Source organism: Oncorhynchus gorbuscha, unplaced genomic scaffold (genome assembly GCF_021184085.1).
Source record: "Oncorhynchus gorbuscha isolate QuinsamMale2020 ecotype Even-year unplaced genomic scaffold, OgorEven_v1.0 Un_scaffold_1565, whole genome shotgun sequence".
Taxonomy (NCBI): Eukaryota; Metazoa; Chordata; class Actinopteri; order Salmoniformes; family Salmonidae; genus Oncorhynchus; species Oncorhynchus gorbuscha.
Genome location: NW_025746304.1, coordinates 103,015 through 117,637, shown reverse-complemented (window position 1 = coordinate 117,637; position 14,623 = coordinate 103,015). Strand labels below are relative to the sequence as shown.

The following is a 14,623-nucleotide window of genomic DNA, read 5'->3' as shown; positions in this document are numbered from 1 at the left end:
ACACCAGGCTACATAGAGGACTACAGGAAACCCAGGAGGCTGTTGTGAAACAGTCACAGCTCCCCCCACGTGTAGGGAGTGGTAGTACATCCTAACACCAGGCTACATAGAGGACTACAGGAAACTCCGGAGTCTGGTTCATTACAGCAGCTCTTAGCAGCCTGTGATTATGATGCTTTCGGTGTGTCTGGCTTGTTGTTGCTTTAGTTTAGCTGAATGTGTCCTTCTATATGTTCTCTCTTGGTGGTAAATGATTTGACGCTGATAGTTTCATATTTCTCTGGTCTCTACACAGGCTCGTCTTCGGGACCCTGTATCCTGCATACTATTCCTACAAAGCAGTGAAAACCAAAAATGTCAAGGAATATGTAAGTACGAAAACCCTTATTTCAACATCATTGATTTCATCATACGTGTGTGTGTGTGTGTGTGTGTGTGTGTGTGTGTGTGTGGGGGTGTCTTTTATGAGTTTGAAAAGCAGCCCATGTCTGGTCTGAAGGTATTGAGGACAGGTCCAGGCATGTGAATGGGAGTTAACTGCCTATGACTGGAACAAACACATTGACATGCTGATCTGTGGAGACGTGCAGCAGGGCACTGAAGGATGGGCTCCAAGCAGGGGCTTTACAGGAATGCTATATTGAGTGTGTGGCCAACAGGTTTAGGGGAGGTTCTTTATGAGGATATTATCGGTCTCCTCTCCTCAGCCCTTTCTCCTTTCCTCGGTCTCCCCCTCCTCTCCTCTGTCTCCCCCTCCTCTCCTCTGTCTCTCCCTCCTCTCCTCTGTCTCTCCCTCCTCTCCTCTGTCTCTCCCTCCTCTCCTCTGTCTCTCCCTCCTCTCCTCTGTCTCTCCCTCCTCTCCTCTGTCTCTCCCTCCTCTCCTCTGTCTCTCCCTCCTCTCCTCTGTCTCTCCCTCCTCTCCTCTGTCTCTCCCTCCTCTCCTGTCTCTCCCTCCTCTCCTCTGTCTCCCTTCTCCCCCCCCTCCTCCATCTCTCCCTCCGTCTCCTCCTCTCCTCAGCCCTCCGTCTCTCCCTCCTCTCCTCAGCCCTCCGTCTCTCCCTCCTCTCCTCCGTCTCTCCCTCCTCTCCTCCGTCTCTCCCTCCTCTCCTCCGTCTCTCCCTCTCCTCCGTCTCTCCCTCCTCCGTCTCTCCCTCTCCTCCTCCGTCTCTCCCTCTCCTCCGTCTCTCCCTCTCCTCCGTCTCTCCCTCCTCTCCTCCGTCTCTCCCTCCTCTCCTCCGTCTCTCCCTCCTCTCCTCCGTCTCTCCCTCCTCTCCTCCGTCTCTCTCTCCTCTCCTCCGTCTCTCTCTCCTCTCCTCCGTCTCTCCCTCCTCTCCTCCGTCTCTCCCTCCTCTCCTCCGTCTCCCTCTCCTCCGTCTCTCCCTCCTCTCCTCCCTTCTCCCTCTCCTCCGTCTCTCCCTCCTCCCTTCTCCCTCTCCTCCGTCTCTCCCTCCTCTCCTCCGTCTCCCTCTCCTCCGTCTCTCTCTCCTCTCCTCCGTCTCTCCCTCCTCTCCTCCGTCTCTCCCTCCTCTCCTCCGTCTCTCCCTCCTCTCCTCCGTCTCTCCCTCCTCTCCTCCGTCTCTCCCTCCTCTCCTCCGTCTCTCCCTCCTCTCCTCCGTCTCTCTCTCCTCCGTCTCTCCCTCCTCTCCTCCGTCTCTCCCTCCTCTCCTCCGTCTCTCTCTCCTCCGTCTCTCTCTCCTCCGTCTCTCTCTCCTCCGTCTCTCTCTCCTCCGTCTCTCCCTCTCCTCTCCTCCGTCTCTCCCTCCTCTCCTCCGTCTCTCCCTCCTCTCCTCCGTCTCTCCCTCCTCTCCTGTTGTCTCTCCCTCCTCTCCTCCGTCTCTCCCTCTCCTCTCCTCCGGCCTCTCCCTCCTCTCCTCCGTCTCTCCCTCCTGTTCCGTCTGTCCCTCCTCTTCCGTCTGTAGTCCTCTCCTGTCTCTCCCTCCTCTCCTCCAGTCTCCCCTCCTCTCCTCCGACTCTCCCCAATCCTCTAAGTGATTTTTCCCTCCTCTGTTCCAAAGTCTCTCCCTCCTGTTCCAACAGGTCTATCCCTAGCATACTGTCCATGTCTCTTGATTATCTCCTCCGTCTGTCCAACTCCTCTCCTCCGTCTGGATCCCTCCTCTCCTCCGTCTCTCCCCTCCTCTCCTCCGTCTCTCCCTCACTGTCCTCCGTCTGACTCCCTCCTCTCCTCCGTCTGACTACCCTCCTCTGACTAGACCTCCCTGTCTCCCTGACTACAGACCTCCGTCTCCTCCTCTGTCCGTCTGACTCCAGACCTCTCTGTAGCCTGGTGAGACTGAATCCAGACCTCCCTCCTGGTCCGACTGACTCAGACTCTCCTGTAGCCTGGTCTGACTCCCTCCTGTCCTCCGTCTGACTCCCTCCTCTCCTCCGAGACTGACTCAGACTCCGTCTCTCCCTGGTGAGACTCCTCCAGACTCTCCCTCCTCTCCTGGTGAGACTGACTCCCTCCTCTCCTGGGTCTGACTCCCTCGCTCTCCTGGGTCTCCTGACTCTCCTCGTCTCTCCCTGGTGAGACTGACTCCAGACCTCGCTGTCCCCTGGTCTCTGACTACAGACCTCCCTGTCCTGGGAGACTGACTCTCCTCGCTGTCTCCCTGGGGAGACTGACTACAGACCCTCTCCTGGGGAGACTGACTCCCTCCTCTCCTCCTGGGGAGACTCCTCTCCTCCTGTCTCCTCCCTCCTCTCCTTTATCTCTCCCTCCTCTCCTCCGTTTCTCCCTCCTCTCCTCCGTCTCTCCCTCCTCTCCTCCGTCTCTCCCTCCTCTCCTCCGTCTCTCCCTCCTCCTCTCCTCCGTCTCTCCCTCCTCTCCTCCGTCTCCCTCTCCTCCGTCTCCCTCTCCTCCGTTCCCCCTCCGTCAGTGTCCCTCCGTTTCTCCTGGCCCCGAATCTCTCTCCCTCCTCTCCTCCGTCTCTCCCTCCTCTCCTCCGTCTCTCCCTCCTCTCCTCCGTCTCTCCCTCCTCTCCTCCGTCTCTCCCTCCTCTCCTCCGTCTCTCCCTCCTCTCCTCCGTCTCTCCCTCCTCTCCTCCGTCTCTCCCTCCTCTCCTCCGTCTCCCTCTCCTCCGTCTCCCTCTCCTCCGTCTCCCTTTCCTCCGCTCCCCTTTCCCTCCGTCTCTCCCTCCTTCCTCCGTCTCTCCCTTTCCCTCCGTCTCCCTCTCCTCAGTCTCTCCCTCCGTCACCCTCCGTCTCTCCCTTTCCCTAACTCTCTCCCTTTCCCCTAACTCTAACTCTTTCCCTAACTCTCCTTTCCCTAACGCTCTTTCCCGTCTCTCCCTTTCCTTTCCCCCCTTTCCCTCCGTCTCTCTCCCTCCCCCCTAGCGTCTCTCCCTTTCCCCCGTCTCTCTTTCCCTAACCTCCCCCTTTCCCTCTCTCTCTCCCTCCCCCGTCTCTCTCTCCCTAACGCTCCTCTTTCCCTCTCTCTCTCCCCTCCCCGTCTCTCCTTTCCCTGACGTCTCTCTCTTTCCTCTAACCCGTCTTTCCTGACCTAACTCCCCCCCTCTCTCTCTCCTTTCCCCCGTCTCGCTAACTCCTCTCTCCCGTCCTAACCCAATGCCTTTCCCTAACGCTAACCCTTTCCCTCTCCCCCGCTAACCCTTTCCCTCCCCCGTCTTTCCCTACTCCTCTCCCCCCTCTCTCCCTTTCCCCGTCTCTCTCCCTTTCCCTGTCTCTCTCTTTCCCTCTCCCCGCTTTCCCTCCTCTCTTTCCCCGTCTCTAACCCTTTCCCCGTCTCGCTAACCTCTTTCCCCGTCTCCCTAACCCTTCCCCCCGTCTCGCTCTCCTCTCCCCCGTCTCGCTCTCCTCCTCCCCCGTCTCGCTCTCCTCTCCCCCGTCTCGCTAACTCCTCTCCCCCGTCTCGCTCTCCTTCCCCGTCTCGCTCTCCTTTCCCTAACGTCTCGCTCCCTTTCCCCGTCTCGCTAACCCTTTCCCCGTCTCGCTCTCCTCTCCCCCGTCTCCCTTTCCTCTCCCCCCGTCTCGCTCTCCTCTCCCCGTCTCGCTCTCCCTCTCCCCGTCTCGCTCTCCTCTCCCCCTTTCCCTCCTCTCCCCTCCCTAACTCCTCTCCCCCGTCTCTCCCTCCTCTCCCTCCGTCTCTCCCTCCTCTCCTCAGTCTCTTCCCCAGTTGGCCTGTAGGCCGGCCTGTTGGCCTGTAGGCCGGCCTGTTGGCCTGTAGGCCGGCCTGTTGGCCTGTAGGCCGTCCTGTTGGTCTGTAGTCCTGTACTGTGCTGCTCACACCTTATTGCAGTTCCCTGGTGCTTCTTTTTGGACATAGCACTGTAAAACACCAGCCAATCAGCTCTAAGTGACTTTTAATTTAAGAAATCTGTTCCAAAGTATATCTTTGTTGTTCCAACAGGTGTATGTCTAGCATACTGTAACATGTAGGAAGTGTTGATTATCTCTCTCTCTCTGTTCCAACAGGTCCGTTGGATGATGTACTGGATTGTGTTTGCTCTCTACACCGTAGTGGAGACCATCACAGACCTCACTGTAGCCTGGTAAGACTGACTACAGACCTCACTGTAGCCTGGTAAGACTGACTACAGACCTCACTGTAGCCTGGTGAGACTGAATACAGACCTCACTGTAGCCTGTGGAGACTGAATACAGACCTCACTGTAGCCTGGGGAGACTGAATACAGACCTCACTGTAGCCTGGGGAGACTGACTACAGACCTCACTGTAGCCTGGTAAGACTGACTACAGACCTCACTGTAGCCTGGTAAGACTGACTACAGACCTCACTGTAGCCTGGTAAGACTGACTACAGACCTCACTGTAGCCTGGTAAGACTGACTACAGACCTCGCTGTAGCCTGGGGAGACTGACTACAGACCTCGCTGTAGCCTGGGGAGACTGACTACAGACCTCGCTGTAGCCTGGGGAGACTGACTACAGACCTCGCTGTAGCCTGGGGAGACTGACTACAGACCTCGCTGTAGCCTGGGAGACTGACTAACCTTTCGCTGTAGCCTGGGAGACTGACTACAGACCTCGCTGTAGCCTGGGAGACTGACTACAGACCTCGCTGTAGCCTGGGAGACTGACTACAGACCCTCGCTGTAGCCTGGGGAGACTGACTACAGACCTCGCTGTAGCCTGGGGAGACTGACTTTCCCTGACCTCGCTGTAGCCTGGGGAGACTGACTACAGACCTCGCTGTAGCCTGGGAGACTGACTACCCTGACCTCGCTTTCCCTGGGGAGACTAACTTTCCCAGACCTAACGCTGTTTCCTGGGGAGACTTTCCCTGACCTCGCTTTCCCTGGGGAGACTGACTTTCCTGACCTCCCTTTCCCCTGGTGAGACTGACTACATACCTCACTGTTGCCTTAATACAGACAGAAGCATGCTATGCCGACAACAATCCAGGCTTAATGAGATTTAATTAAGATTCAGTCTTATAAATTTGTTGTTCAGATTTAATGAGGAGCGTCATGTCGGCTGGTTAATAGGATTTAGGCAGTGTATGTTTGACTGGCAGAAAATGAATAGCAGTGGATGGCTTTCGCTAACCCTTTCCCTAACGCTAACCCTTTCCCTAACGCTAACCCTTTCCCTAACGCTAACCCTTTCCCTAACGCTAACCCTTTCCCTGACGCTAACGCTAACTCTTTCCCTAACCGTAACCCAATGCCTTTCCCTAACGCTAACCCTTTCCCTGATGCTAACCCTTTCCCTAACGCTAACCCTTTCCCTAACCGTAACCCAATGCCTTTCCCTGACGCTAACGCTAACTCTTTCCCTAACCGTAACCCAATGCCTTTCCCTGGCGCTAACCCTTTCCCTGACGCTAACCCTTTCCCTGACGCTAACCCTTTCCCTGACGCTAACCCTTTCCCTGACGCTAACCCTTTCCCTGACGCTAACCCTTTCCCTGACGCTAACCCTTTCCCTAACGCTAACCCTTTCCCTAACCGTGCTTTCCCTCCTAACCCTTTCCTGACGCTAACCCTTTCCCTGACGCTAACCCTTTCCCTGACGCTAACCCTTTCCCTGACGCTAACCCTTTCCCTGACGCTAACCCTTTCCCTAACGCTAACCCAATGCCTTTCCCTAACGCTAACCCAATGCCTTTCCCTGACGCTAACCCTTTCCCTAACGCTAACCCTTTCCCTAACCGTAACCCAATGCCAACCCTTTCCCTAACGCTAACCGTAACCCTTTCCCTAACGCTAACCGTAACCCTTTCCCTAACGCTAACCGTAACCCTTTCCCTGACGCTAACCCTTTCCCTGACGCTAACCCTTTCCCTGACGCTAACCCTTTCCCTAACGCTAACCCTTTCCCTAACCGTGACCTAACCCAATAACCTTTCCCTAACCCAATGCCTTTCCCTACCGCTAACCCTTTCCCTAACGCTAACCCTTTCCCTGACGCTAACCCTTTCCCTGACGCTAACCCTTTCCCTGACGCTAACCCTTTCCCTGACGCTAACCCTTTCCCTGACGCTAACCCTTTCCCTGACGCTAACCCTTTCCCTAACCGTGACCCAATGCCTTTCCCTGACGCTAACCCTTTCCCTGACGCTAACCCTTTCCCTGACGCTAACCCTTTCCCTGACGCTAACCCTTTCCCTGACGCTAACCCTTTCCCTGACGCTAACCCTTTCCCTGACGCGATAACCCTTTCCCTGACGCTAACCCTTTCCCTGACGCTAACCCTTTCCCTGACGCTAACCCTTTCCCTGACGCTAACCCTTTCCCTGACGCTAACCCTTTCCTGACGCTAACCCTTTCCCTGACGCTAACCCTTTCCCTAACCGTAACCCAATGCCTTTCCCTGACGCTAACCCTTTCCCTGACGCTAACCCTTTCCCTAACCGTAACCCAATGCCTTTCCCTGACGCTAACCCTTTCCCTGACGCTAACCCTTTCCCTGACGCTAACCCTTTCCCTAACCGTAACCCAATGCCTTTCCTTGACGCTAACCCTTTCCCTGACGCTAACCCTTTCCCTAACGCTAACCCTTTCCCTAACGCTAACCCTTTCCCTAAATGCCTTTCCCTAACGCTAACCCTTTCCCTAACGCTAACTCTTTCCCTGAACGCTAACCCTTTCCCTAACGCTAACCCTTTCCCTAACCGTAACCCTTTCCCTAAAACTGCCTTTCCCTAACGCTAACCCTTTCCCTAACGCTAACCCTTTCCCTAACGCTAAGCCTTTCCCTAACGCTAAGCCTTTCCCTAACGCTAAGCCTTTCCCTAACGCTAAGCCTTTCCCTAACGCTAACCCTTTCCCTAACGCTAACCCTTTCCCTAACGCTAAGCCTTTCCCTAACGCTAACCCTTTCCCTAACGCTAACCCTTTCCCTAACGCTAACCCTTTCCCTAACGCTAACCCTTTCCCTAACGCTAACCCTTTCCCTAACCGTAACCCAATGCCTTTCCCTAACGCTTTCCCTAACCCCCTTTCCCTAATTTCCCTAACGCTAACCCTTTCCCTAACGCTAACCCTTTCCCTACCCGTAACCCAATGCCTTTCCCTAACGCTAACCCTTTCCCTGACCGTAACCCAATGCCTTTCCCTAACGCTAACCCTAACCCTTTCCCTGACCGTAACCCAATGCCTTTCCCTAACGCTAACCTGAATTTCCCTAACCTTAATCTAACCCTCGTTCCTAACACTCACCTGTACTATGAGATATCCTCTTCCTCTACGCTCCCCCTTTCCCTGAGATATCTGGTCTAACTCTCTAGGTTCCCCCTGTACTATGAATATCTTTCCTCTGAGGTTCCCCCTTTCCCTGAGATATCTGGTCTAACCCTTCTCCCCCTGTACTATAGACCCTGGTCTCTCTCTAGGTTCCCCCTTTCCCTGAGATATCTGGTCTCTCTCTTTCCCCCTGTAATATAGATATCTGGTTCCTCTAGGTTCCCCCTTTCCTATGAGATATCTGGTCTAACCCTTTCCCCCTGTAACCCAGATATCTGGTCTCTCTCTAGGTTCCCCCTGTACTAAGATATCTGGTCCCTCGCTAAGCCTTTCCCCCTGTAACGAGATATCCTTCTCCTCTAGGTTCCCCCTGTACTAAGATATCTTCTCTCTCTCTAACTCTAAGCCTTTCCCTAACCCCCTGTACTATGAGATATCTGGTCTCTCTCTAACCCTTCCCCCTGTACTAACGTTGGTCTCCCTAACGCTAAGTTTCCCCTAACTATGAGATATCCTTTCCTCTAACCCTAATATGAGATATCTGGTCTCTTCCCTAGGTTCCCCCTGTACTATGAGATATCTGGTTCCCTAGGTTCCCCCTGTACTATGAGATATCTGGTCTCTCTCTCTCTAGGTTCCCCCTTCCTATAACTGGTCTCTCTCTCTCTAGGTTCCCCCTGTAATATGAGATATCTGGTTCTCCTAAGGTTCCCCCTTTCCTATGAGATATCTGGTCTCTCTCTAGGTTCCCCCTGTACTATGAGATATCTGGTCTTCTCTCTAACCCCCTGTAATATGAGATATCTGGTCTCTTTCTCTCTAACGTTCCCCCTGTAATATGAGATATCTGGTCTCTCTCTAGGTTCCCCCTGTAATATGAATATCTGGTCTCCTCTCTCTAGGTTCCCCCTTTCCCTAATATCTGGTCTCTCTCTTTCCCCCTGTAATATGAGATATCTGGTCTTTCTCCTGGTTCCCCCTGTAATATGAGATATCTGGTCTCTCTCTAGGTTCCCCCTGTACTATGAGATATCTGGTCTCTCCTCTCTAGGTTCCCCCTGTAATATGAGATATCTGGTCTTCTCTCTCTAACGTTCCCTGAATATATATCTGGTCTAACCCCCTGTAATATGAGATATCTGGTCTCTCTCTCTCTAGGTTCCCCCTGTAATATGAGATATCTGGTCTGGTCTCTCTCTCTCTAGGTTCCCCCTGTACTATGAGATATCTGGTCTCTCTCTCTCTCTAGGTTCCCCCTGTAATATGAGATATCTGGTCTCTCTCTCTCTAGGTTCCCCCTGTAATATGAGATATCTGGTCTCTCTCTCTCTAGGTTCCCCCTGTAATATGAGATATCTGGTCTCTCTCTCTCTAGGTGCCCCCTGTACTATGAGATATCTGGTCTCTCTCTCTCTAGGTTCCCCCTGTACTATGAGATATCTGGTCTCTCTCTAGGTTCCCCCTGTACTATGAGATATCTGGTCTCTCTCTCTCTAGGTTCCCCCTGTACTATGAGATATCTGGTCTCTCTCTCTCTAGGTTCCCCCTGTAATATGAGATATCTGGTCTCTCTATAGGTTCCCTCTGTACTATGAGATATCTGGTCTCTCTCTCTAGGTTCCCCCTGTACTATGAGATATCTGGTCTCTCTCTCTAGGTTCCCCCTGTACTATGAGATATCTGGTCTCTCTCTCTCTAGGTTCCCCCTGTACTATGAGATATCTGGTCTCTCTCTCTCTCTCTAGTTTCCCCCTGTTCTATGAGATATCTGGTCTCTCTAGGTTAATACTGTAATGTGGTGTCTCTCTCTAGGTTCCCCTTGTACTATGAGATTAAGATAGCATTTGTTATCTGGTTGCTGTCTCCCTACACCAGAGGAGCTAGTCTCATCTACCGGAAGTGTCTCCATCCTCTACTGTCCTCAAGAGAGAGGGTAAGACTGACTGACTGAGCACTTTAAACTGTGTATTGAATATGAAGCCTAGTCAAACAGAAGACTACGTTTCAATCCTATGTCTGTTTTTATTCCTTCTACTAAGAAAGCTGGCTGACACGTAAAATGATCTGCTGTCAGTTGATGACAAGATATTTAGCTTTTGTGTTGTCATGGGTTTTTGACATGTTGTTGCATACTATAGTTGTTATTCTGTGAACTGACTCTCTGTTTGTCTCTGTAACGGTTGTTGTCACCAGGAGATAGATGAGTACATTGTCCAGGCCAAGGAGCGTAGCTACGAGACCATGGTGACCTTCGGCAAGCAGGGCCTAAGTATAGCTGCTACTGCAGCTGTCTCCGCAGCTGTCAAGGCAAGTACTGCACGACTCGTCTCCCCCCCACCACCACCCCTTGTTACTGGCTCTGACTTTGCTAATATGATACTTTGAGGGAAAATGTACTTACTGTGATATGTGGTTGTCCCACCTAGCTCTCTTAAGATGAATGCCCTAAATAAGTCGCTCTGGATAAAGAGTCTGTTAAAGGGCTGACGTGGAAACGTGTCTGTCTAAAGGACTGACGTGGAAACGTGTCTGTTGAAGGACTGACGTGGAAACGTGTCTGTTGAAGGACTGACGTGGAAACGTGTCTGTTAAAGAAACGTGTGTGTGAGATTCTCTATTGAGCAGCACGGGCCAGTCCCTGGGCTAACAGCCATGCACAGGGCAGCACGTGCCAGGGCTGCACGCACAGGGCAAACGTGCCAGTCCCTGGGCTAACAGCCATGCACAGGGCAGCACGTGCCAGTCCCTGGGCTAACAGCCATGCACAGGGCAGCACGTGCGGAAAATGTTTTGTCCCTGGGCTAACAGCCATGCACAGGGCAGCACGTGCCAGTCCCTGGGCTAACAGCCATGCACAGGGCAGCACGTGCCAGTCCCTGGGCTAACAGCCATGCACAGGGCAGCACGTGCCAGTCCCTGGGCTAACAGCCATGCACAGGGCAGCACGTGCCAGTCCCTGGGCTAACAGCCATGCTGGGCAGCACGGGGCTAACAGCCATGCTCAGGGCAGCACGGGCCAGTCCCTGGGCTAACAGCCATGTGCAGGGCAGCACGGGCCAGTCCCTGGGCTAACAGCCATGTGCAGGGCAGCACGGGCCAGTCCCTGGGCTAACAGCCATGTTAAGGGCAGCACGTGTCCCTGGGCAAAGGACATGAGAGCAGCACGGGCCAGTCCCTGGGCTAACAGCCATGCGCAGGCAGCACGGGCCAGTCCCTGGGCTAACAGCCATGCGCAGAGCAGCACGGGCCAGTCCCTGGGCTAACAGCCATGCGCAGAGCAGCACGGGCCAGTCCCTGGGCTAACAGCCATGCGCAGAGCAGCACGGGCCAGTCCCTGGGCTAACAGCCATGCGCAGAGCAGCACGGGCCAGTCCCTGGGCTAACAGCCATGCGCAGAGCAGCACGGGCCAGTCCCTGGGCTAACAGCCATGCGCAGAGCAGCACGGGCCAGTCCCTGGGCTAACAGCCATGCGCAGAGCAGCACGGGCCAGTCCCTGGGCTAACAGCCGCAGAGCAGCACGGGCCAGTCCCTGCAACAGAGCAGCACGTGGCCAGTCCCTGGGCTAACAGCCATGCACAGAGCAGCACGGGCCAGTCCCTGGGCTAACAGCCATGCGCAGAGCAGCACGGGCCAGTCCCTGGGCTAACAGCCATGCGCAGAGCAGCACGGGCCAGTCCCTGGGCTAACAGCCATGCGCAGAGCAGCACGGGCCAGTCCCTGGGCTAACAGCCATGCGCAGAGCAGCACGGGCCAGTCCCTGGGCTAACAGCCATGCGCAGAGCAGCACGGGCTAGTCCCTGGGCTAACAGCCATGCGCAGAGCAGCACGGGCCAGTCCCTGGGCTAACAGCCATGCGCAGAGCAGCACGTGTCTGTCCCTGGGCTAACAGCCATGCGCAGAGCAGCAGGTGCCAGTCCCTGGGCTGTGTCATCAGGATTCAACACAGAGGGACTCGTGTCTGTTCTCCTTCTCTACTCTTAATAGAACTGTTGTTGTTTCAGAGACAGAGAGTTCCATGGAGGCATCGGTCTGTTTGTTCTCCTTCTCTACTCTTAATAGGACTGTTGTTGCTTCAGAGACAGAGAGTTCCATGGAGGCATCGGTCTGTCTGTTCTCCTTCTCTACTCTTAATAGGACTGTTGTTGCTTCAGAGACAGAGAGTTCCATGGAGGCATCGGTCTGTCTGTTCTCCTTCTCTACTCTTAATAGGACTGTTGTTGTTTCAGAGACAGAGAGTTCCATGGAGGCATCGGTCTGTTTGTTCTCCTTCTCTACTCTTAAGAGGACTGTTGTTGCTTCAGAGACAGAGAGTTCCATGGAGGCATCGGTCTGTCTGTTCTCCTTCTCTACTCTTAATAGGACTGTTGTTGCTTCAGAGACAGAGAGTTCCATGGAGGCATCGGTCTGTTTGTTCTCCTTCTCTACTCTTAATAGAACTGTTGTTGTTTCAGAGACAGAGAGTTCCATGGAGGCTTCGGTCTGTCTGTTCTCCTTCTCTACTCTTAATAGGACTGTTGTTGTTAGACAGAGAGTTCCATGGAGGCTTCGGTCTGTCTGTTCTCCTTCTCTACTCTTAATAGAACTGTTGTTGCTTCAGAGACAGAGAGTTCCATGGAGGCATCGGTATTGTCTGTTGAAGCCTGACTGATCTGATTGATGTGCTGGTATTGTGTCCGGTGGCTGACTGGTTGTGACTAACAATAGGAACATGCTAGTGTTGAGCCCTATAAAGTCTGCCATGAGGACGGAATCACGAAATAGACATTTTAAAACGGAATTCAACAATAATCTAAAATGTGTTGACCTTAGTAGGAAATCAACTAAATGTATTGAATTTAGTAGAAAACATATATTAGTTTGAACCCAGTTAATCAAAACATATGAACAAAATGTATCAGTGATTTGGTATTTTCCTACAACTTTCTGGAAGGACACAGGAATGTCCCAGTGTGTGTGTCTACCTGTTAGCGTTGACGCAATTTATGATAACCGTCTTCTGGTAGATGGAAAGGCTTTCCAAAAAACCCAAATGTTTCTATTAAATGTTAACTACAAAGTAGCCTCTGCCTACCTGCCAGAATGAGATGATTATTTGCTACAGGAACACCGCTAACTATACAAGTTTCTTGCACTTGAATTAAAGGGTATCAACACCAAATAAATTTGCATATTTCTTAGATTTTTCCCAGACCTCCAAAGTGGTCTCCACATTATGGACTAAGAACATCCAAAAGGTTTTCTTCTATTAGTGTGATTTTTGCGAGAAGAAAATAGGCAGAAATCTGAAACCTGGGGTGGGGAAACAGATTTGGGACAGAACCTCGGTCCAGGCCTGGATAAACAACCTGGGCATGCTAGCTGGGACAGAGCCTCGGTCCAGGCCTGGATAAACAACCTGGGCATGCTAGCTGGGACAGAGCCTCGGTCCAGGCCTGGATAAACAACCGGAGCATGCTAGCTGGGACAGAGCCTCGGTCCAGGCCTGGATAAACAACCTGAGCATGCTAACTGGGACAGAGCCTGGGACAGAGCCTCGGTCCAGGCCTGGATAAACAACCGGAGCATGCTAGCTGGGACAGAGCCTCGGCCAGGCCTGGATAAACAACCGGAGCATGCTAGCTGGGACAGAGCCTCGGTCCAGGCCTGGATAAACAACCGGAGCATGCTAGCTGGGACAGAGCCTCGGTCCAGGCCTGGATAAACAACCGGAGCATGCTAGCTGGGACAGAGCCTCGGTCCAGGCCTGGATAAACAACCTGGGCATGCTAGCTGGGACAGAGCCTCGGTCCAGGCCTGGATAAACAACCAGAGCATGCTAGCTGGGACAGAACCTCGGTCCAGGCCTGGATAAAACAATAGGCTGCCTTCTTTCTATGTCCTATCTCTCAACACAAAGTCAGAAACCGCATATAACCTTGACTCTGCATCCAGCAGCCTCTCTCACTGTCTCTTCCTGGAGCTTGTAAATACATATATTTTATGACTCTACTCTGACTCTATCAAACCAGCCAATTGATCAGGTCTTCTATGGCTCTACTTTTCCCCTCCTCCTAGTCTATTCTTTTTGTCCTGTTTTCCTGTCCTCCTGACTGTGGTCTAACGTTGGTGTTGATCTGTCTTTCTACCAATCTTGTCTGACATGCAGTCTGTCTCTAGGGGCACAGCACTACTAGTGGCAGCTCTCTGAGGTAATAATGATAGAGATATATTTTACTGTAGCATGAAGAAATACCTCAGATCTAGGGCTGGGCGATTATGGCCAAAATCTCACATATCCCAATAATGATACATATCACGATTATAGCAATTTCTTTGTAAATTCAATTTCTGCATATTGAGAATTTCCACACTGTCCTGTAGGCCTGCATTATATGGGCAAGTCATCTGGGCCTTATTTTTAACCAAATGTTGCAATTTGACTTGAGATTTAGAGTGAAACACTTGGGAATCATGGGAATAGAATGTATATTATAATTATATAGTAAAAATATAATTGGGCACTTTTAATACAGTGTTTGACTGAGACAACGAATGAAATTGCCCCCAGGGAGTTGTTGTGGCAGGGTAGGAACTAATGTGTTGATAAGTGTTTCCTGGGGGATCCTATAATCTTTGGCTAGATTGAACGTGTTGTCATAACTACTTCATGTAGCTAACATATTCTTGCTTTGCGTTTACCTCTTTAATTTATAAGACACTGTTGCACAAACAACATGCTGATTTAGGCCTACACAATCACTGGTATTATCAGGCTGTATTCGCTCGCTAAGTTACGTTTGCTCTTACGCAGTACATTTATTAGCTAGCTAGCGATTAGCATTAGTGGCTAACAATTAGCGGCTAACAAGATTTAGGAACAACTTACTAAGAAAAGAAAAACAAGCTAATAGTGTAATTATAGAACGCTAGTAGATTTATATATTAAGAAGCAAAGGGAGCATTGTTGTCGTCA

The 14,623-nt window shown here is 52.3% G+C and overlaps 1 protein-coding gene across 1 annotated transcript in view; it reads left to right on the top strand.

Annotated features, from left to right (window-relative positions):
• Positions 1-295: 295 nt before the first annotated feature.
• Positions 296-14,623, top strand: part of LOC124023249 (receptor expression-enhancing protein 3-like) — a gene marked incomplete at its 5' end in the record, with an annotated part of 30,973 nt that continues 16,645 nt past the window's right edge. The window contains 4 exons of the mRNA XM_046337784.1: positions 296-368; positions 4,438-4,514; positions 9,483-9,603; positions 9,864-9,981. Coding sequence (XP_046193740.1) covers positions 296-368; positions 4,438-4,514; positions 9,483-9,603; positions 9,864-9,981 — 389 coding nt within the window. The remainder of the gene's footprint in view (positions 369-4,437; positions 4,515-9,482; positions 9,604-9,863; positions 9,982-14,623) is intronic.